Source organism: Lutjanus erythropterus, chromosome 2, assembly GCF_056507025.1.
Source record: "Lutjanus erythropterus isolate fLutEry1 chromosome 2, fLutEry1.hap2, whole genome shotgun sequence".
In the NCBI taxonomy this organism is placed as follows: domain Eukaryota; kingdom Metazoa; phylum Chordata; class Actinopteri; order Lutjaniformes; family Lutjanidae; genus Lutjanus; species Lutjanus erythropterus.
Window position 1 is genome coordinate 28,785,380 of NC_139318.1, and position 22,411 is coordinate 28,807,790.

At 39.5% G+C, this 22,411-nt stretch overlaps 1 protein-coding gene across 2 annotated transcripts in view; it reads right to left on the bottom strand.

Moving 5' to 3' along the window:
* kaznb (kazrin, periplakin interacting protein b) overlaps nt 1-22,411 on the bottom strand; it is a 188,526-nt gene that overhangs the window by 136,242 nt on the left and 29,873 nt on the right. For both annotated transcript variants that reach the window (XM_084736318.1, XM_084736308.1), the window contains exon 2: nt 15,870-16,027. In XM_084736318.1, coding sequence (XP_084592444.1) covers nt 15,870-16,027 — 158 coding nt within the window. The remainder of the gene's footprint in view (nt 1-15,869; nt 16,028-22,411) is intronic.

Consider the following 22,411-nt stretch of genomic DNA (forward strand, 5'->3'; position numbering starts at 1 on the left):
AGATAAAATAAACAAGGCATTTATTTCAGAATTACAACCTAAAAACAAGAATTGCATGATCTTTTAACTGCTTAAATACTGAAGTAACTTAATCACAACTACAAACTTTGCTACCTGGACAAAGATGCATCTATAGTGACTTTTCCACCCCAGGAACTTTCCCCACGAACCAGGAACCAGGAACCAGGAACCAAAGTCTAAATTATGCTCCAGGGACATTATTTTACTCCCCAACAAAGTTTTTGTTTGAGAGGGTGGTAATTTCCAAAAATACAGGGTTTTTGGGGGGTGGGGCTTTCAGCACTGATCATTTCTGATTGGTCTTATTCTCACAGTATTTTATTTCAGCGACCATTTTTAAAAAATCCGCAGCCACAACACATTTTTTTTTTGTTCACTGTGCTTCAACACATCAACATGGAGCTACAGAAGAAAGCATATGACAGACGGACTGACAACGAAGTCCAAGGCCTTCTGTTCTGCACCTAAACTCAGAAACTCCCCTCTCCCTTGCATTCGCACATTGGACTCCATTAAAGTTTAAAACTGCTCTTAAAACCCATCTGTTTAAAGTACTGGAGTCACTCCACACATGCTGACCACAGTGTTGTTTTACTACTGTTACTTTGCCGTTGACTGTATGTTTTTATAATGATTGTATGTTTTATGACTATACTGAGGCTTTTATTTGATGTAAGGTGACCTTTAGAGACATGAAAGGTGCCATTAAATATTATCGTTGTTAGTAGGAACCATAGCCTTTTCATATGTCAGCTGATTAATTAGCCAAACCCTTGTGGTTCTTTAGCTGGCGGTGGAAACAGACAACAACAGGCTGAAGGAACCTTTTAATTCCTTGAAAAGCAGTTTCTGGGACTAGAAATTCTGGGTATTTGTTTTTCACAGCAGTAAAGGAGTTTTCAAAGAATCCCAACCACTAATAAAGCCCCAAAACAGTCAAACGATCAATGACCAACTGAAGGTTGCAGTCAAATCCAAAATCCTAGAAGTGTGTGTGTAAGGTGGAGTGTGTGAAGCAGCTCGGGGCCAGATGCCCGCCTGGCCCGACTCCTCAGAGCGATTGCTTCTGGCAGGGAATCAGATAGAAGGGAGAGTCATTTATATTTCCTGCACCACCCCACAAGCTGTGGAGGCAGGGAGCATTTAAATCCCGCCTAAGGTCAACAGGGAACTCAATGGCTTTGATAACAAGTATCCCATCTTTGATTCCACACTCTCCTCGCCTCGGCAGAAATTCTGCCTTTGATGAGGGGCTTGTGCAAGAAGGTTTAAAAGTAAACAAGACGAGGTATGGATGGATGTCGAAGAATAACCGTGTTTAGGGAGGCTGAGCTCATGTGGAAAAAGTTGAGATAAGCAGAGGTGGTAAAAGTGTAAAAAAGTCTCTGGCAAAAGTAGAATCAAGGATTCAACTATCTAACTTAAGTAGACGTGAAAAAGTAGAGGCTCTGAAATGCATTCAAAGTATAAAGCTAAAAAATCGCCCTCTGAAGGACATTTTGACCAGCTGACTGGGCAAAGCTCAGTGAATCTCTCCTTTTCTCTGTGATCAAGTCTCCCTCTTACTTTTACGTTGTTTTTTGTCTTGTCACATCATTCCTCATCTTGTTACACTACTTTTCATCCTGTTACATCTTTTTCGTCTTGTTGCTTCTTTCTGATCTTGTTCCATCTTTTTCATGTTGTTACACAATTTTTCCACTGTTCATCTTTTTTCTCTTAATACATTTTTTTTGTTCTATCTTTTTTGCGCCTTTTTGTCTTGTCATGTTGTTTTCATCTTGTTATGTCTGTTAAGCGAAATACACACTGATGGATACACCAAAGACTTAGCTTTTCTATTTGACACTGTCCCATCCATTTGGGTCGAAATCGATATTGAAGTTTGGAAGGTGGCACGAAATGATGCAAAATAAAAGTAATTAATAATTGATCCTTTGCTAAACACCACCCTCCTTAGTTACTGTGACTACATCTGCCAAGCTTTCCATTCTCGCACTGCATATATGCAGTTTACAGTGATAACGGTGGCAGCTGCGCACATGATATAATGTTAATGCTAAAAGACTAATACTAGCTTACATCTCAGCACACTTTGGTCGGATGGTGAAATATGACAGGTTTATTTACATAATAGATGACAGAAATGCATTAATTAACTCTGGAGAAGGAAGTGCATGGATGTGATTAGTACAGCAGCCTTGAGACGGTCGACGTCAGCCCATTTTGATTCTGCACCCTCCCACATCCTCCTCCTCAAAAACACCACATAAGAAATGCAAATGCAGTAGTATCTAACAAGTGTGACTAGAGGTGATGTTACTGCAGCTAGTAAGCCAGTGTTAGTTAGCCAGAAATGCTAACATTCGCAGCTCATGTTGGAGAAACTGAATCCATTCCCCACACGTGTACTGTTGTGTTTCACGTTTTTGAGAAACTACAAAACAACGCCACCATCCAGACTCATGAAACGCCAAGGAACGCTCTTCTCAGAGCCCCATGCACACTGCTTCAACATGTAGAGAAATGCAAAGTTTGACAGGCCCGTAGCGCCCCAGTTATGATTGCTAACCTATGATTGGATAGTTGGTGTTTGGAGACGAGGTTAAGCGAAGGGTCAGTTCCCCTCAGATCCATTAAAACTGAAGTAACAAGCCTCTTTTGAAGATGTAAGGAGTAGAGAGGACAGGTATTTGTATTAGAATGTAGCTAGTAAAAGTAAAAAAATATCAGAAAAAATAAATACTCAAGTAAAGTACAGATACCTGAAAACTACTGAAGTATAGTGATGAAGTGTTTGTATTTAGTTACTTGCCAACTCTGAAGGGAAACATAAGTTATACCAATGTTGCTCCACATCACATTAATGTCCCCACTCATGTCTGCTGTGTACACAGAAGCTGATGTTTCCTCATGAATTATTCAGTCCTGTGGAGGCGACTCCAGCAGCCGCACCACAAGGAAGCTCACCTTAGGCAGAATGCTAAATAATGGACTAATAGATCAGTTTGTGCTTTTGTTTTCTCCAAATGGGTCAAAACAGAATAAAGTGGATGGTGGGCACACATATCTGCTCTGAAAATCTCTCCAGGAACTTTAAGCTTTTCTGCGGTTGACAGACAAAGTCACAGGAGGACACGTAGCCGCTGCCTCTCAGACTCCTGCGTAAGCAAGCCAATCCTAGACACTTATCCACATCAGCCAGACACAAACAACCCCACAACAAAAGGGCCACAAAGAGTACAAACACTGTCTGTCACTCAAGAGGAGATTGACAGGGAGACGGGCCCTTTCATATCACCTAAACTCCCACCGAAATTGAGGTGAACACCTTTGATCTGCAGAAAGATGCGTGTAGTGATCCAGATCAGCTTTGTGACAGTGCTACGGGGGGTTTCCATAGTAACATGCGACCCCCCGAACACGCCAGACTTAAACATCCTGAACTGCGTCAACAGATGGTTTCTGGAGAGGCCGAAGAATGATGAAGTCTCACAATCTGGCATGCATCATTTCATCCGGCGGAGGCCATATTGTCATCTTAAAAATCTCCACGGTGAACGATACCTCCTTTATTTATAAAAATAGCATTTGTTTGATTGAATGAGAGATTACCGTGTGTGGCTGAGAACGACGCAGAAATGAATGCGTCTGCCTCATGGCATTTGAAAAACAATCTAATCTGTCATGCCATATCAGGAAATATAAATCTACACTGTCATTTTATCCCTGCACTCAGGTCTGCCTAATCATCAGCCGTGACAGACGTGTTTTAAAATCTTCTCCGCAGTCAGCTCAGTTCCAATATGGTCATTTTTATGTGCACTCATTAATCTTTTTTGTTCCCCTGGTGTTTCTGAGTGGGTAGAAAATGTGGAAACTGGTGAGAGACGACTACCGGCTGAAAGTGCAGTTGTTAAAAAAGAGCAACCCCAGCTCTTTGAAGTTCAGCCCACTTCAGCTCGGCTCGCACTCTAACACAAAGGATGTAACAGTGGAGTAGATGTAAAGGATTAGAGGTGCACTGATTTCCATACAATAGGGTGAGAAGAAAAAAAAAAATCAAAATGAGGCCTGAGATGAAAGATGTGGCTTCCTCCAACACGTTCAGATAATAACGGTTCCTTTGTGTTTTAAATACCCAAAGATACTTACAGAATAAAGACAGGTGCACATAAAGAGGATCTCACATAAGATAACCTACCTCCCCTGCAGGTACTGATACTCAAAATGGCTGAACAGAAATAACTAAAATCATGAGCTGATTTCAGCATAGGGCTACACTTTTGTCTCAATCTTTCGACCACCTTTGTTCAGCAGTGTTGCAAACTATTTTCCACTGAAAATAGGTAGCACTGGCTCCAAGTTGCCAAATGACGTCAGACGCTTGTTTGCACAGTCATGACGTCATTGTGCAAGTATTTGGTTGCAGCAAACAAGAAAGAGATCACCTTCAGTCTTTTAAATTTTTAGCCAAATAATCACAAACTCATTACAGGGACATTTAAGTGCATTGAAAGTAAAAAAGTAAATGTAAATTCTACAAAAGGAGAGAGAAGATCAAACAAACGATTTAAATATTTATTTGAAGTATTTATATTTCCATATTTTTTTCTTATTCTTTTACAGATTTATTCTTTTTTTATGGTATTCCTCTGACTCCATATAGGACATCCAGAGATCCAGAGAGAAAGAGTGAGAGAGGAGCTCAAAGAAACTATTAGCATATTTACAAGATAAACTGTTCACATATTTACAAGCTATTTTATCCTTATCTAGAGTAAAAGAGTGAGAGAAGCTCACTTACACCTTTAAAAGTTTCAATCCAGAGAAAGTTACGGGGCAAGAACGTCAACGTAACCACAGAAACTCACTATAAGTGAACTCCCTCTCCCGCAGCCCTCCTGGGTCATATCTACAAGGGAACCCCAGATTTGCAGAAATCTTGGAAGATCATATTCTGGGTTAAATGGTCACTCATGTGAGATTTTTCATCGGCCTGGGGTTCCCCACTGGGCATGACTGTTCTCCCGTCAACCACTACAGCGCAAGAGAGGGAAAGCGAGAGACCCCTGCATTGTTTGCAGAGTAAGTCACTAAATTTGTTGCTAGTTGCCTTTTGGAAACAAAGTCACCAAGTACATCTGGTGGCAAAGTCGCCAAGTTGGCAGCACTGCTCAGGGTTCAGTGTTCAGGCAGTTACTTTAAAATGTGTCCTGATACAGTTAATAATTACCTGTTAAAAAATGTTAGTCATATAGGTAACCTAATCCAAACACCATGACATTAAACTTGATTAATTTCCGTTACCTTTTGGGTTAAATAGGTGAAACTCTTTAGTCTAATATAATGTTTTATGTCCATGTAATTGACTGTCCACCTATTTCTCTCAAAAAAAATCATAGAAATCACAGTAGTAGTAGCTATTAACAGATTAAGTAACTTTGTGTACCTGTGTAACTTTAGTGGTTGTAACATTAGCAACTGGTCAGTGTAGCTAACATTAGCGGTTGGTCTGTGTAGCTGAAGTTAGCGCTACATGTGTGTAGTTAATGTTAGCAGTTGTTCTGTGAAGCTAACATTAGCAGTTGTTCCACTCAGTAAAGCATATTTTTCACTACAGGTCATAATAATAAATTGACTGTAAGATTAGCTGGTTTCATTGAGACCAGCTATGAGACTTGTTAAGTGTTGTAATGTGTGCACACTGCTCATGGTAGGATATCACTCTTAATTTTAAAATGTATTTTAAAATTGTAATCCACTGCTAATAATGCACATTTTGCCTCTCACGTAACTGTTTACTACCTTCAATTTGATTATATCTTTTCTTCAGTAACGTTAATCATGTAATCAGTTTTTCCCCAAGCCTGGTCATATCCTTCCCTGACTACATCTTATTCTCAGTTTCTCTTTCTCTGTGTCAAATAGTTTATTAGTTCATTATGTATCAGATCTAAACTGATCCATTTTCTCACTAACAACTGCAGCTGGACAACCCAAACCTCACTGGATCATTAATCTAGCCTCCCAATCTATTCTACTTTGGGCTCAGGTTCATATTGCTCCTTTAATTCTTCTCTGGTCAATAATGAATTAAGGTAGATCTGCCAACATTGTAATTGAAATGACTAAACTGGCGGCTCTCTGCTCTGCCACAATCAGCTATGATTTCTGGCTCATATGAAATTTTTCTGTTTCATTTCTCCTCATAGGCTACTAAGCTTTCTTTTGAACCCAGTGACTCTGTGTAAAGATTATGCTTTTTGAGGCTGCAAAGTAGCAGAAAAAGATAAACTGTCAGTTGAAATGCACATTGCAACGCTGAGTATGAAGTGTGCTGCATAAATTATGAATTTACAAGGTAGGTTTTCACTTGACTTAAACTGTGGAAAAGAAAGTTTCCAGTAAAAGATGATAACAAAACTTAGTCTGCAGTCACACTGGCAGCTCTCTGAGGCTCTAATTAGTCACAGTGGAGCTTTGAACTAAATGCTAACATCCACATGCTATCATGCTAAAAATGACACGTTAACATTCTGATGTTTAGCAGGTATAATATTAACCATGTTCATCATCTTAGTTTAGCATGTTAGCATGGATATGGCACGACAACAGTGGTGAAAGACGTGTAAAACTGACAGGACACCAGGAACAAACAAAGTCAATTATTCATGCTCATATTATGAATTTTTAAACCATTAATATTTTTTATATTTGCAAAACTTTTCCCAGAGCCTTGAAAAGTGAGAAAAAGCCGAGCCTACAGAGCCAGGGAGAGAAATACAAAGAAGCACTCATTTTTAGTTAGAGTAGTCACAGAAGAACTTTTTGGACTCATTTGGCGTTTTTCATTCAAGTGAATGTGTGTGCCATTTTGAAGTCCAGTATACAGCTGACTGTGAGGGATCACTATCTCCAAATGTTCCAGCTGTTCATCTAGTAGATGACCTGCTGGTGGCACTAAATGAAAAGTCAGAGAATCACCAGATTTATTAGGATTTATCCTCTGGGTGAAATGGATATTCTCCCTGCTCTTTCATTCATCTCTATCTGTAGATATCCCGTTTTTCTATATTCCTTTTAGTCACTCTGTATTGAGTTTTTTCTCTGATTGATTGTTATTTGAAGTGCTTTCACTGTGCATCAGACTTGGCAAAGCTGTCCTTTTTAGTAGGTTTCTAACATATTTCAAGGCCAACTCCCAGTGCCCACCATTTTTGTTATTTCTCCCAGGAAATTCACATAATTTGAAACCTAAATGTTGGTAGGTATGCTGGGCGCTCTCCCTTGGTACATGAGAGCTGTTTTCTCTCCTTCTCTACCCTGTGCTGGGCCATCATCTGTGCTTTTCCCAGCAGTAGGTTTTATGTTGTTTTTTAGTTTTATTCCCTAATGGTGTATATCAGGTACCCCACCGTCCCTGTGCCATCTGTGCACATACAATGATGTACCTGTACACGATGGCGAGGTATGGGCAGGTTATTGATTTCTTTGTGACGTGGGTGTGTGTTGATTGTGTAGACCCAGTGTGAAATGGACCGTATCCTGTTTCAAAATAGTCCCAACAGTAAGAGACTTAGAGGGCAAAGCCTACACAAAATAGAAACTTAGTTCCGCACGGTGACTCGACGGGTCAGTTTCACAAAAATACACTTTGACCATGGCTTAGATATTACAGACAGTCAGACGTCAGATAGACGTCTAACTTCATCTTTCACACAAAGCAGTTAAGTTCTTGACTATTTTAGGTAGGACTATGGCACAATGAATTCTAATAATAATAATAATAATAAAGACCATCTTCAAAATTAAAAACATGGCCAACCGAGTGACCACATCCAACTGCTCAGCTCTGTTCGCCTCAGCAGAAAATATTCATCTTTTGGAGGAATTCAACAGTTACAAGGACATTTTACTTGGAAAGTTTAGTGAAGAGTGTAACAATACAAAAAAAAAAAAAAAAAAAAAAAAAAGGAAAGGAAAAATATTGCAGGGACAGTAAACAGTGTAAATCTCATTGTAGAGAGGAGCATCAAAGATGTTCAAAAATATATAAATGTATGGTACAAGACCCAAAGAAATCATTTCTCCCTCCATAACAATGTTAACACACCACAAATTATGAGTCATGTTTTCCTCTTACTTGTTGTTGGGCGCTATTGATCAGTTGGTGGCACGGATTGTTACCATAGTTACATGGGTCTTCAGCCTGAGACAGCCTCGGGGTGTCTAAAGGCACAGGTCTAAAGGTGTCTAAATTTTTTGGCTTACAGTTAGTTAGTCTCTATTTTTGTGAAACTGTCCAACTTGCAATAGACCAATCTATGAGCAAAATTAAGACTAGTCTAACACTACAGACTAGTCTAACATATCTTTGTGAAACCACCCTAAATTGTTTGAGTATAGGTGCAGCCCTGTGGGCCCCATTAGTTCCTTTAAGTAGCTGAAGAAAAAGCTGTTTGTGTGAACCAACTGTCTGGTTGCTATTCAACTTATACACAAGGTGAAACCAAAGTAGGCCCTATGTAATAAGTGGACCGCACCCACTGGCGAAAAAAGAAAAAAGCCATATGCAAAATACAGGCACAGAATGTGTGTGAAAGATTTAAAACTCTATATGTCTGTATGTGTGGAGACGAGTGTGTCCTGTCTGAAGGGGTACAGGACTGCAAGAAGGTCATCACTCACTCATTTAGTCAGGGACAGATTTTCATATTTATACGAAATTGCTGCCAACCAAAAGGATCACCAAAGTCAAAAGGATATGTAATCTGTACACAAATTCAATGGAAATTCATTCAGCTGCTGAAATATGTACTTCTGTACCAAAGTGGTTGACTGACATACCATCATTGTCATTCCTAGAGCCTTGCTGCTATCAAGGCTAAAATGCAGGTTTTCACTTGATTTAAACATTAAAAGGTGATTAAAAAGAGCAGGGAGTGAGGTGAACAGGGTCTGCTGATTGTTCCAGTCCCAAATTAACTCTGATCGAAGGTAAAGTCTGGTCCACAATGGACCAATCAGTCATTCTCTACTACGGCTGCTGAATATCTGACAGGCACTCAGGTAAAGTACTTCTATTTGTTCAGACTTATACAGACCAAGTTTCTGAGGTGCTGTTCTGTGTGTGGTGACTGACCTGCACAGCTGAGTATTTGCTCTGAACTGATACACTCTCAGAGGACTCTGACTTTCACTTAATAGACAGTCCTTCCTGTGCATTTTTTGAGAATTATGGTGAGCGATGTCTCCTCCGTCACGCCATCGTCAGGCCTCTATTGTAGCCCTGCTGACTCCTCGACCAAAGTAGCTAATGCAGTGCAACGTTCCACTACATCAATTCACAGCTTCCACACCCACTGAAATGCATTTGATTAGTCACCCCGGCACAGCAACGGGGACATAAATAATTCATCTGTGCAAGTGACAAATGAGGCAATCAATTCTGGGACAGCATTCAAAGAGAAACTATTCAAATCCCCTCTAAATTAATTTTCTGCCTTTTAGTGCCATGGACTTGAAATTTTAATGCTGAATTCATCAGATGATGTTTGCACCCCGACTTCCACAAACTAAAACATTTGATGTCAGAAAATGCTTTCAAAAGATATACATTATATACAAAACATCAAGGTCTTTGACGGACAGTCTCAGACAGTTTGCTATTCTTTTAGATCAGCACTAAATACTGGACATCAGAGCGTCTGGGTAAGTTGCCTCGCCTGAACTGCACAGAGAATAGCAGCCACTTTGAAACGGGAGACCAGACATTAAAAGAGCAGAAGAGAAAGAGGACTGGACTAATTTCATATTCCATCTGACAGTGGAAACACTACTCTCCATGAATGCAAAACCCACTGGATGAGCTGAGCTCCTCTATGTGGGATGAGATCACACTTGACTTTGACCTCTGAGACTCAGAGAACAGACGAAATCTGATACATAATCTGGTCACAATTATTTTTGCCCGTCTATCGTAGCCTGAGTGATGATAAGGAGCCTGAAAGCTCAATCCTGCTGCTCAGATAAGGGGAATTAAATACAGAGACCAGGGCTGGAGTATTGAATCTGAATCCAGTAGGCAGTTATTGAATGTGAATCCTTTCAAATCCCCGATTGTGTCTAATTAGGTTAAACTTTCAACATCTACAAGGAACTTAAGTTATAAATAACTAATGTTGCATTCATGTGCTCCTCGGATTTTTCCATTTCTCAAGTTGAGAAGTTGTTCTTCCACTTCAGTGTCTTCACAAGCTTTTAAGTTAAATGTGAAAACAACATGGATGTTACAAAGGGTAGATTATGGTTGTTGTAGTTGTTGTAGCGTCCAGGTGATGGATTGACTGAAACTAGCATCCCAGTAAAGATTCATGTTGCTATCCAGGTATGCTGAAACAGTTTGAAGCCTTATAATACAAAAGAAAACAACATGCTTGTTACTGCACCAGTACATTGCGTAAAAAGACTAAACTATTACTTTATCTGACTTGTTACCAGGGTTAATGCTGATAAATAACTTTTCTAACTAATCTAGGTCACTCTATGTGGACAGCAACTAACACTTTAAACTTAATATCATATTACAAATTACGTGTGAGCAAAAAAAAAGATATGCAACACATGAATTAATAAGCTATCAACCAAACATTTACCTTTGCTCACTGTCGCTCTGTGTCTATGACATCAACAATAATTCAGCAAGTCGTGTACCAAAATCTCATCCAACTTTTTGAGCTGTTGTGTCAACTTCAAGGGGCGTTTTTGTGAGTTTTCCTAGTCAGGAACAAATTTCCCAATTATGATGATACCACCTGAATGCAGGATAAAACTCCCAGGTCTTTGATCACCTTTTGTTGCATGAGAAGGGCGAAACATCAAGTCCTCCAAAAACGACAAATTACATTGTTTGTCTGTGCTCTCTAGACAAAAACATTTTTCTAATCCGACATCCCTGTCAGCAGAACAAGATCATTTGTCTGTGCCGTCCAAACCTCTTACAAATCACTGCAGAAACACTTCATGTGATAACATTATGGTTTAAGTTTGGTTAGGTTCAGTAACAAGAACAACTGAGACAGGTTTAGAGAAAGATCATGGTTTGAGTGAAGGTCAGGGGTCTTTCGGTGTCATGCAAATGAACAGCAGGCTCACGTTTTCAAGATCGATGTTTTGTTGATGCTTTGAGGAATTTGTCACATATGTCATTTTAGGGCACTTGCTGAATTGCTGGATGCTGTTATTTTTCTTGGGAGGACAATTTCAGCAGAAAGATTTTTGTGTCAGCCTTATTAATTATTATTATTGATATTGATATTATTATTATTATTTACAACCTTGAGATGAGATGAGAATCAGAACATCTAAAATGTATCTGACACACTGGAATAACGGATGTCATCTGCTTGCTTTTGAACATGCAGGTCCTGATTCTTAAGTTGATCGGCTTGAAATATGAAAACAACCCGTCCACTCACGGCTGTGGAGCAGGTTTACAGGATGATGTTTAGTTTCCGACAGGCCGACATCTCTACAGCCAATATCTCCAAAACTCTGCAACTCACACCAAAACAATTGAGATGGATGAACAGCACTACAGGTAAGAGGAAAAATATGTACTTTTGATTTTGAGATGAAATGTCCCTTTAAGGTTTGATGACTTAACATTCACACACATAATTTCTGTGTACTTTTGTGTTTGTTTTTGACTTGGAATTTTCTCAGAAGTCAGACTGGACTGGAGTTGTGTTGATCTTCATGAAGCTCTGATAGCTCTGACTAACTGACATTAAATAGTAAACAGGTCTGTATTTTCAATACTACTCTTATGTATAAGCGTCTCCTGCAATTCTCATGATTAAGTGCTGATGCCATTTATTAGCTTTTTAAGACATATCATAAACGCGAGGATAGCAGTTGTTATATTTTGATGTGCTGAGCACATGCTACCGTGTATTTATTAAAACACTAACCATGTACCTAATTGCTCAAGAACATATCTGTAATTATGCCGCATTAATCTGCACTTTCCTCCAGGGCTTTTCTGCTTTTAATGTGCTGCCTCTCAGCTCCACCTTTTCTCTTTCTCTTATTCTTTTTTCATTTTCTCTCCTCATCACTCAGCCACGAGCACTCCTGTCACCAATCGAGTGTGATGACAGGCGGAGATCAAACCATCAGGTTAAAAACAGGCAAGGGGCTTCAGTTCTGAGTGACTGGTGTTGCCCCGTGTTTATTTTCACTTTGATTTACTGGTTTCATTTTGCAGTTGCGATTATGTTGACCTGACACTTCAGGCAAATGAGCTGGCTAGGCCACCTGGGATTCTTCTGGGGCTTCTGATGGCTCCTGGATTGCAGCATAGTATGGAAAAGCAACACTTTCTTAAACAAATTTTTGGATCTTGTTCATGAAATAGCACTAAAAACACAGGTGGAACAATAACATAATATTAATAATTAATAATATTATTTATTCAATGAGGGAAAATAATAGGAGTATAGCTAGCACTGGTTAGATTACTTCCTCTTTGGGTAGAGATGTCTGACAGTGGACAGAGTCATCCAAGTCAACGGCCACAATGGGTAAATGCATGTTTTCCGAGAGATGGCCTGAGTGGCTCAGGATACCAGGTGGGAAAAGAAAGCTCAATGCAAACTTTGTGTAAAATTGTAACATCAAAATTTCACCAACACACTGATAACCGGTGATGACCAGATGAAATTTGAGTCTGGAAAAGTACGGAATTTGGAAAAGGAAAATATGCAGGAACACTGTGGCCAGTCCGGGTCTCTGTACTAACCACCCAAAAGCCAAATGTTACAGTTTTGGTGATGAGGAATTAACATTATATCTGATATGACCTGATGACGTTAACCATTGAAAGTGGCAGTATGCCCTGGCTGTTAATGAGGTGCCTGCCACCAAAATACTTTTTATAGAGATAAAAGGTGTAAAAGAAGGTTTGTTAGCATCATAGCTTAGCGTGGTGCTGTGTTGACTTTAAATCAGTTTCCCCATCGATTTGTGGTTCCCCTCACCTCAAACTCACCTAGACCAGTTATTTTCTGCTGTTTCTAACCTTCCCCTTTAACCTCAACCAGTTATCTCAGCATGACCATTATCTAAACCTTGATCCTGACTGACAACGACAATGATACAGGAAACAGTTCCTTCGAAGAGGGAAATGGCCTTCAAGGAGGAAGACCTGGCAAACGGAAGCCAGAGCCTCTTAGTTTGGGACAGAGAATCTCTGTTATGGTGATGGTTGTGACCTGGGAGTAAACAAATGTATCATCTAGCAGCTGTCAGTCACACGTCAGCATCCCCTGCTGATCTGTTTTGTCCTCTGACAGTTTGCAGCAACAAGCTCGCAGCAGACAGCGGCCTCCATTTGACAGTCCTTTGAGGAAAAGGCTGCATGTAAAGGTTGTGTGTGTACCATCTGACACAAACAAGGCCAACAGGCAGAGAAATCTGTCATGCTGACTGGTGTCTGAGCGCTTCGCTTAACACTGAACTACGGGCAAAACTTTTTTTTTCAAGTACAACTTCTTGGAGAGATAATCGGCACTCCATCCGCAGCGGAGGTTCCCACTCATCCATCACGTCTCAATGCTATATTCTTGACTAACAGAAAAAAAAACTGACTGCGGGCTAACAATCTTTCACTCCAGCTTGCATACCACTGAGCTGAGGTGAAAGCAATGGCCTTTTGCTGAATTACCTTCCCTTTAATCAATGACACTGTGTCGGAGAAAATATCTCCAGGAGAATGGCGGCGGGACTACGTATCCATCATGACGGTGCTAATGGATGACCCAAATGCATCACTGTGTCAAGATTCATCAGACATTCATCAAAATGTAGACAGAAGATAAATAAAAGGACAAATGGTCGCAACATAATAAGGATGAATTATCATCTCATCTGAAGAGAAATAGGAAGAGACATTGTTACTTTAGTATTTTTTTTTAAAGCAAAACATGGTAAAACACACATTTTCTGCTTTACCCTTAAGACTTAAAGCCAAGATCATTGCATAGAAACAAGCATTTCTCTTTCACAATTCCTGAGGTAAAAACACCATCCACTTCAACCATCAGTTATTCATAATATTGCTGAGGTCGCCAAAGTTTTCACAGTGTTGGGCTGGTTGAGCTGTGGCCATGGTCAAATGTTTCATTTCAGTTCAGGGGATGAACATATTGTGAATTCAACCTTGAGCAGAAGTCGTGGTGAAAAAGAGACATGTCGGTCGATCTCTGTTTTTCCTCACTTCACCAGAAAGTTCAAAATAAAAGATATGAATGTACATACAAAGGTACACAGGTACGACAGAGTGAGAGGAATAACTAATCGTGGTAACTACAGTACAGTGAACACCTCATTAAAACAAATACTTAAAAGCTGCAGATGCTGATACCTTTAGGGCCATAGCCAGGATTTTAGAAACAAATGTAAACAGTGGATCGAGTTTTTATCTTTTTTCTTTTTTTTTAATACTTGGATTTGCTATGCTTTATGTATTATTATTATTATTAGGTTTCAAGTCTATTTTCTGTAAATATTATTTCCCATTTTGACAAATTGTGTTTCTAAGCTTTCTACTCACTTCCAGCAATAAAATTCTAGAGTAATGTATGTATGAATAACCTTTATAAATTTATTTGGTTATGTTATATTATTATATTATATTATTATATTGTATTATAGTATTTCTGGTGGTAGAAGCAATATGTTTAAAGGACCAATCGAAATCGAAATGGACTGTTTAAAATAATGATATACATCAACTTCCTAACAATTCCAACTAATTATTATAAAATGAATGTAAAATGAAGAATTATTCCAAACTGCATGCATTACTTCTTGAATCAAAATTATTTATAAGTCAATTTTAGTTGACCATAAAATCATAAAGATCATAAGGATCAAAATATGATCATGGGATCAAAAGATCATAAAATCTGACACCTTTAGGATTAGGGTTAAAAGTCTGAAAATGTGAAGATTTTGTTTTGTGTATCATCAGAGGATGAGAGTCAAATTTTCCTTTGTCCTGATGTTTTAAGAAAGTTTCATGAAATGGTTTAGAACAAAATCCTGATGGTGTGCAGATGGTGAAAAGTGGAAATTGTTGGTTAACTGTGATGTGTCTACAATGAAGAGCTTTATTGCTAAAGCCTAGAAAATATTATTTAAAGATCCCCCAAACTCAAGAATGTTTTTTTCTTACGTCCCCTAAAATGTCTGAACTTGACTATATTGACTTGTATTTGTTCTCAGTTTGTCACCGGTGTTTTCACAGTCCTCTACTGAAAGAAGAGATGTCTGTGCTCTTCCTTAAAATCTGGGATTCAAAGACACCTTGGCAAGCTAGATTTGGCACGTAACAAATCTAAAAGCCCATTGCTATCAAATATGCAAATACACCTGAAATTTCCAGCTCGGAGCAGACTGATCAATAAAAAGTATTAAGCTTAGCATTAGCTGAGTCAGCCATTGCCAGTTGCAAGTTAACAAGCTGACAAATAACACAAACAAATAAAACATGCTAACTACACTTACAGTACCAGGCTGATACACTGGCTTGCTCCCGACTGTGACTGATGCAACATTCTGTAAACCTGCTAAACCTGGTATACAGGTTGAGGTAAGTGGGGAAAATCCCTCCTGTAATAATTTGTGATTCATCCTGCTGTGTGCATCTGGAAACCTCTGTTGTTTATCAGTAATTAGCTATTTGCATTACAGTCATATTTCTCCTCAGGGCTGAACGTTGTTTGTAGTTTCTTTCTAAAAATAACCACTGGGTGACCCTGTTGAGAGGCCAGAGGCTGTACCTGAGCGTCCACGAGCAGGTGTCTCATCAGGGTCATGGACTTCCTCAAGGTGTCCCTCTCTCCCGGGATGAAGGCCTCATCCTCATCAGTCAGGCTACAAGGTCTGGTCACCATGAACTGAGCAATCTGGTCGTTCAGGCTGTTCAGAGACTGAACCGCTGCAAAGGAGGAATAAAACAAGACAGAAAATAAGACACAAGCATTTATGACACTCTATAATCTATTCATGATCTCCATGTAAGACAAGGAGCTCCAGAGTTTGATTCCTGTCCCTTTAGCGGGATTTTCTGGATCAAACTTGTGTGATTTACTTCATGCACTGACATAGTTGAGACCATTGTTCTCCTCTTCAGAATAATCCCTCTTTTGGACAAGAGGACCATCATTAGGCTAAATCCATTACCAAGACAGTATTATATAATCCATTTTCATGGAGACAGTCCCAGTAATAATTCTGTTTTTTCAGTCAGAGCTACATCAACACAATATTGACTTCAGAAACGTCTTTGTTTCTTAGAGCTTGTGTTCCATTAAGCTTTTTGGTCAAAGCCTGTGGGTGGTAATGTAGAAAAATGTGTGATCAATACTGAAACATTTCACTGATGTATACAAGGTTCAAACCAAGCCAGCAGGGTGACTGAAGAGCATTTTGTCAGAGCAGCCCGGCAGATGTGGAAACAAAAACTAATAACTAACATACAGCTTACAGTTATTTACATGATTGATTAATCTTTCGAGCCTTTTTTCCAATTAAAAACAAGCAGCAGCCTGCCAGTGGGCCAGAAATTACTCAACTGAACACAAACTCTTTTTCAATCCCACAGACTTCCTCTTTTTTGGCTGATCCCCATTAGGGGTCACAGTCACAGTCGATCACTTGTCCACAGCAAATCGGGCCCCGTCCAACCTGTGAATCAGATTAAAATAATAATCTACATATTTAATTTGGTATATGTTATTTACATGTTTTATGTCCTTCCTAACGCAACCCTCCCCCATTTTTCCAGGCTCAGGGGCAACCCTGGGTTCAGTCGCCCAGGGACACTAGACATGCAGACAGGAGGAGGTGGGGACTGTACTTCCAATCCTGTTATCAGTAGACAATCTGTTCTGTCTCAAACCAAGAGACATTCATCTTAAATCCTACTTAAAGTTTGTGATTGAATGATTGATAGAAACCTTTATTTATACAGGGAAAGCATGCCCACTTTTGCAGAAGTGCCCTGTTTGCATGGACATACAAATATTAAGTGTGACAAGTAGTAGTTGCATGCAATTACATCATAAAACACAACATTGCTACCATGGGTTAAAAAAAACAAACAAAATAGCTGGAAGAATCACATAAATGTTAACAAGGACAAGATATTTATTAAAACATTGACATTCAAGTGGTGTTGATGTTTCAATGTTTGAGGCAAACTGTGAAACACTCATTATTGTGACAAGTTTCCAAAGCAAGGACATTGTTTCAACATGGGGGGACGGGGGCACATATAGGTGCCAGTTGACAAATCAAAATATGATGGAATATAATGCAGTAAAGCTCTCAGACAAGCAGTCTGTCACAATAAAAGTCCTCTACTACTATGGCCTCGGTGTCTTAGATAACTGTTAGCAACGTTGGCTCTGGTTTGGTTGAAATAAACCTTTTAATTATTGAGTTAGATGTGAAAATATCACTGGGATAGAGCAAGAACGTGGTCGGAAATCAGCAGCAGGGACAAACATCTAACATGGTGAATAAAGGGTATATTTCAACCAAACAACCAGAGCTGGCGATGGTTAGAAAAGTGGAAAGATGAGCTAAGACATTTTGGGTGAGTTTTAGTTACTTCACACTACACTGCGAAAGTAGAAAAATGTTTAGGCTCTGCAGTGTCAGAAAACAGCCAAAATTCTCATCATAGTTTCACAGAGACAAAAAAAAATCAGCCAAATACACAAATATATTCAATTTAAAATGACAAAGACAAAATCGGAAACCAACAATACCTGGCATTGTTGCCTGATTAATCACTTATCAAAATCATTGATTTCTGTCAGTGGACCACCATCAGTCACCACGGTGATGAGGATGCCTGAAGGAGGACAGGACACTTGCTCCAAGTCAAGCATCACTTTCTCAAACACACACCTACGAGCAGGCCAAGAGGTCAATTTGGGGCTCAGAGTGACAGAGCGACTGAGGCGACGTGTGACTCACTGACGACAGCCAAGGTCGCCCTTCGAGCAGAATGATCAAAGATTTATGGCCACACCTTCCAGCCTCCTCTTGAACCGCAGGAGTATGGCAAAAAGAGGCATGTTTATGAGCACAAAGCAGCCCTGCAGGCAGCGCGGCGTACATCAAATCAGCAGCGGCGGGTGGGCGGAGGGGGTGAAATAAAATGTTTACGACACAGGTTGACGATTGGATTCTAATTTCACATTCAACATTTACAAGGTGTACCTCTTGGCCCCGAAGACGGCCAAACACGTCGGGGTAATGGCACGCTGCTGCAGAAAATGACATGCTGTCAAACCGGGAGAAAAGACACACCTTTTTCTCCTCTCCGCTACACTTTCAATTTTTATTCAATGCATTCTGCTGCACTTGGCGATACATGATGGAGCAGACAGGTGGCTTTCTATAAGAGCAGTGTTATTCTGGCCGCTATGGATATGTCAACATGCCATCTCATAATCCACAAAGCATGAGAAAGACATGACAGATGCAACACATGTTGAATGTGTTGTAGTGACTGATTGCTTTTCACTCGTGAAATTACAAGTGCTGAAACTCACAGCTGCTGACTTCACTGATCATCATCTGACAGCTATGAAGGTGTGCATCTGCAAGTCTTCATCACCACCTGCACGCTTAATATCTCTCTGGTTGGAGCAAACAAGACAAGGCAGCAGCGTGGAGACGATCGCACGCCCTGATCCTCTGCTGAGAATATGTAAGTGAGGAAATGTCAAACCTTGTTTTCACATCACTGATCAGATACAATAACGAGTGTTGTAAGAATTCAAAATGGTCGGGTGAAGCTGACCGTTTGTGAACTTGAGCATTTTAATAATACAGAGAAGATGTCAAGAGGGGAATCTTGATGAGAAGAAACCAAGATTACTGTGAAAGAGCTATTTTCATGAATGCTCTGGAGACAAAGTTTCTATGTGCTCATTTTTCTTTTTGTCTTCACAAACACAGCACAAACTCTGTTGTAAGCCTGATTTATCATTTTGTCAATTTAACCAAGTGTAAAGCTGCCAGCAACTAATACAGCCAAATACAACAGAAATGATACCAGCTCCTATAAAGGTTGACAAATCTTTAGTGATAATCGCTCAAAATATTATTAGAGAACAATTCAAGGTTGTAAAAAAATATTGTTTCACTATTTCTACACACAAACACACACTTTAAAACTAGTAGTTTAAATGTCCAGTGTGTAAGATTTACAGAGATTTATTGGCAGGATATAGTACAAATGGTATGTTTTTATTAGTGAAAATAAGAATAGTTTTGCTTCTGTTACATTAGAATGAGCTGTTTGTATCTACAGAAAGCACCATGTTTTCTCAGGAGCCCAGAACAGACAAACCAAACGCTGGCTCTAGATACATGAGTTTCATGGCCACCGTAGTTTCTCCTACACGCTTGGGATGGCAATCTTCAAGGTCACCACTAGATGTCACTAAATCCTGCACACTGGCCCTTAAACTACATATTTGCAATAGTTTGCTGGTAGCTCAAGTATGTTCATATTTGCGTAGTAATTCAAGTAGTAACATTACTTTTTGCCATTCTTTGTGCATTTACTACTGAAACTAAAGACTATTTTGGGTCATAAAAGAAATTAATGATTTTTTTCTTTTTTTATTTTAGCATTGCTTCTCTACAGACTGATGGAAATACAAAACCAAAGCTGGCATTCCTTGCAGTTTCCCTGAAATTCATGGGAAAGTTCATTGTAGTTCACGTTTGAGTGAACAAGTGGGCACTTCACTCCAATGAGTGGCATTTTTTGCTGACATTAAACTTGTTAGTTTGTTTTTCTAGACTTTTGTATTACATGCACATGTACAATTTTTTGGACTACTTTTTTTTTCTAAGTAGCTTTAGTTAAACCACATTTCACCTTGGGATAGCTTTGCTGTTGTTCAAATTTTTCCAGTGTGAAGTGGTGGCTTACAATTTTTTTTTTAAGATTCCCCAACAGTGCAGCAGAAACATGTCAAAAAAAAAAAATAAAATAAAATAACTATAATACAGTATATTTACATATAAAGTGATTTTAACTAATTTTTGTGCCTTTTACTTTAAAAGGACAGTTCATCCCCAAATCAAAACAACATATGCAGATGGCTTGGTAGCTCAGTTGGTAGAGCATTCGCCCCATAAACTGGGGCTGTGAGTCTTCTGCAGTGGCAGTGGGTTTGACTCCCACCTGCAGCCCTTTTCTACACGCCTTTCTCCCACTTCCCTGTCATATCTTCAGCTGTCCTATACATTAAAGGCATAAAAGGCCCAAAAATATATGCATCCTCTTCCTTCCCCGCAGTGCTATTTATCCATCTGGATTGCTTTGCTGTGAGTTGCCAAATTTGTAGATGTCAGCCATAGAGATGTCTGCTTTCTCTTGGATGTGATGGTACTAGATGGCAACCGGTTTGTGGTGCTCAACACAACAAAAAATACTTTATGGTAGAAAGACAGGGACATGATTTCTGGACAAAGATATTGCTACACTGCTGTCAAGCTTTTCAAATGTATTTTTTTTGGCACTTTGAACACCACAAACAGAGTGCCATCTAGTTCAATTATACTGGAGTGAGGGCAGACATCTCTACAGCTGATATCTCCAAAACTGAGAAACTCACACCAAAACAATCTAGATGGATAAACAGCACCACAGGTAAAATATGTATTTTGAGGGGAGCTGTCCTTCTCAAATCTATGTATGCCTCTAAAACAGTGAAAATGTGAATAATTCAGCATTTTTAAAATATCTTTAAAAGAATGTTTTATGGTCCACAGACACAAGTGAGATACTGCGTTTAAGTCCCACATCAGCACTTTCCACTGTTTTCTCAGCTTGTCTTCACATGATATAGATAAGAGATAGATAATAGACGATTATAGATGAAGTTGTCACTATAAATAAAGAATACAGACCACAGATTAATGTCTAACTATAAAATGTCTCTATCATCGAGTCTTCAATTATTTCCCACCACATTTCATGGTTAAATCCTTTATTTTGAAGCATTTAAAAGAAAACTGTGCATGTATGACATCCTCCCATCAGGTTGGTATTTCTTCTCATCTGTGTTTCTGATGTATAATGTAATATGTACAATCATTTGAATCAAAGGGGTATTGTGGGGTTTTTTTTGTGATGCACCCTCCCACACACAGGTGCCCCCATGCTGCCGCTGACTGTGAGATGTGGACGGCTCATTACAATCTTTGTAGCCACCCACAGGAGCACAACAACATCAACAATGAACTCTAATGAGGCATGCTGGTGTTTTGTCAGCATGTACAGTCCTCCTGAAAAGAGAATATAATGTGCATATGAAAAAAAAAGAGCTCACTCATAAAATGTAATTCCTCCTCCAGGAAAAATATCCGTTCCGGTTTCTGTACACGATGGCTGTTAATTTGTGAAATCTCACAAAATATGATCAAGGGAGGGTTTTAATGCAGATGTGTGGAATTCAGTCAGCTGTCCCACCAGGAAGCGTGATGAGAAAAATATTAAAATGACTCTTTTTGCTTGTGCTCACTTTGGGGGCCAACGGTTACAGTCACAGTAGCCAACCAGCCTCTGCCAAAGCAATTTGAGGAAGCTCCAAGAACTTCACTCCTCAAGCCCCAAAAGACCCAGCGTCGGATGAAAAGGATGGAGGAGTGTGTGAGAATCTGAGGCAATCCCATGAGAGAGGGAGCTCGGCTACATTTCAATTACACCAGTGCCAGATAAATACACAACACAATCTTGTTGGGGGACAAAAGCCTGTATTGAACGTAAAACCGGGGGTTATAACACCAGCTCCCACACTCAGGATGGAAGCCAGCTAATGTTCATTTTGAGGCTTTGGAAAACATGTCACTATAAAGCTAACTGCAAGTTTGTTCAAACGCTGGGATTTGGACAGATCAATTATAGCTTAGCAAAGTTTGCTTTGCATAGAAATAACTGAATCCCCCCTCTGTATCTGACAGTATCAACACAAGCCTGTAATTTTGTTGTCTGCCTCATTGTTCTGCATCGCTATCTGCAGGATTGTCCAATTCACCCGCTGATAGTCTGCGCGTTGCAATTCCCCTGAGAAATTGGACACTTTTCCCCAAAGGAATACTCTGAAAAACATCTCATGTCGGGATTCATCACTGCTGAAATGAAGACAGAATAGAATGATATTAATGTCAGGGTTCCTACACCTTTTCCAAAGTCAAATTCAACCTAAAAATCATTAGGCCCTGTTTCATTTCTTCATCAGATTAACTCAGATGTTATATGCTATGTGCTATGAACAACCAAAATTAC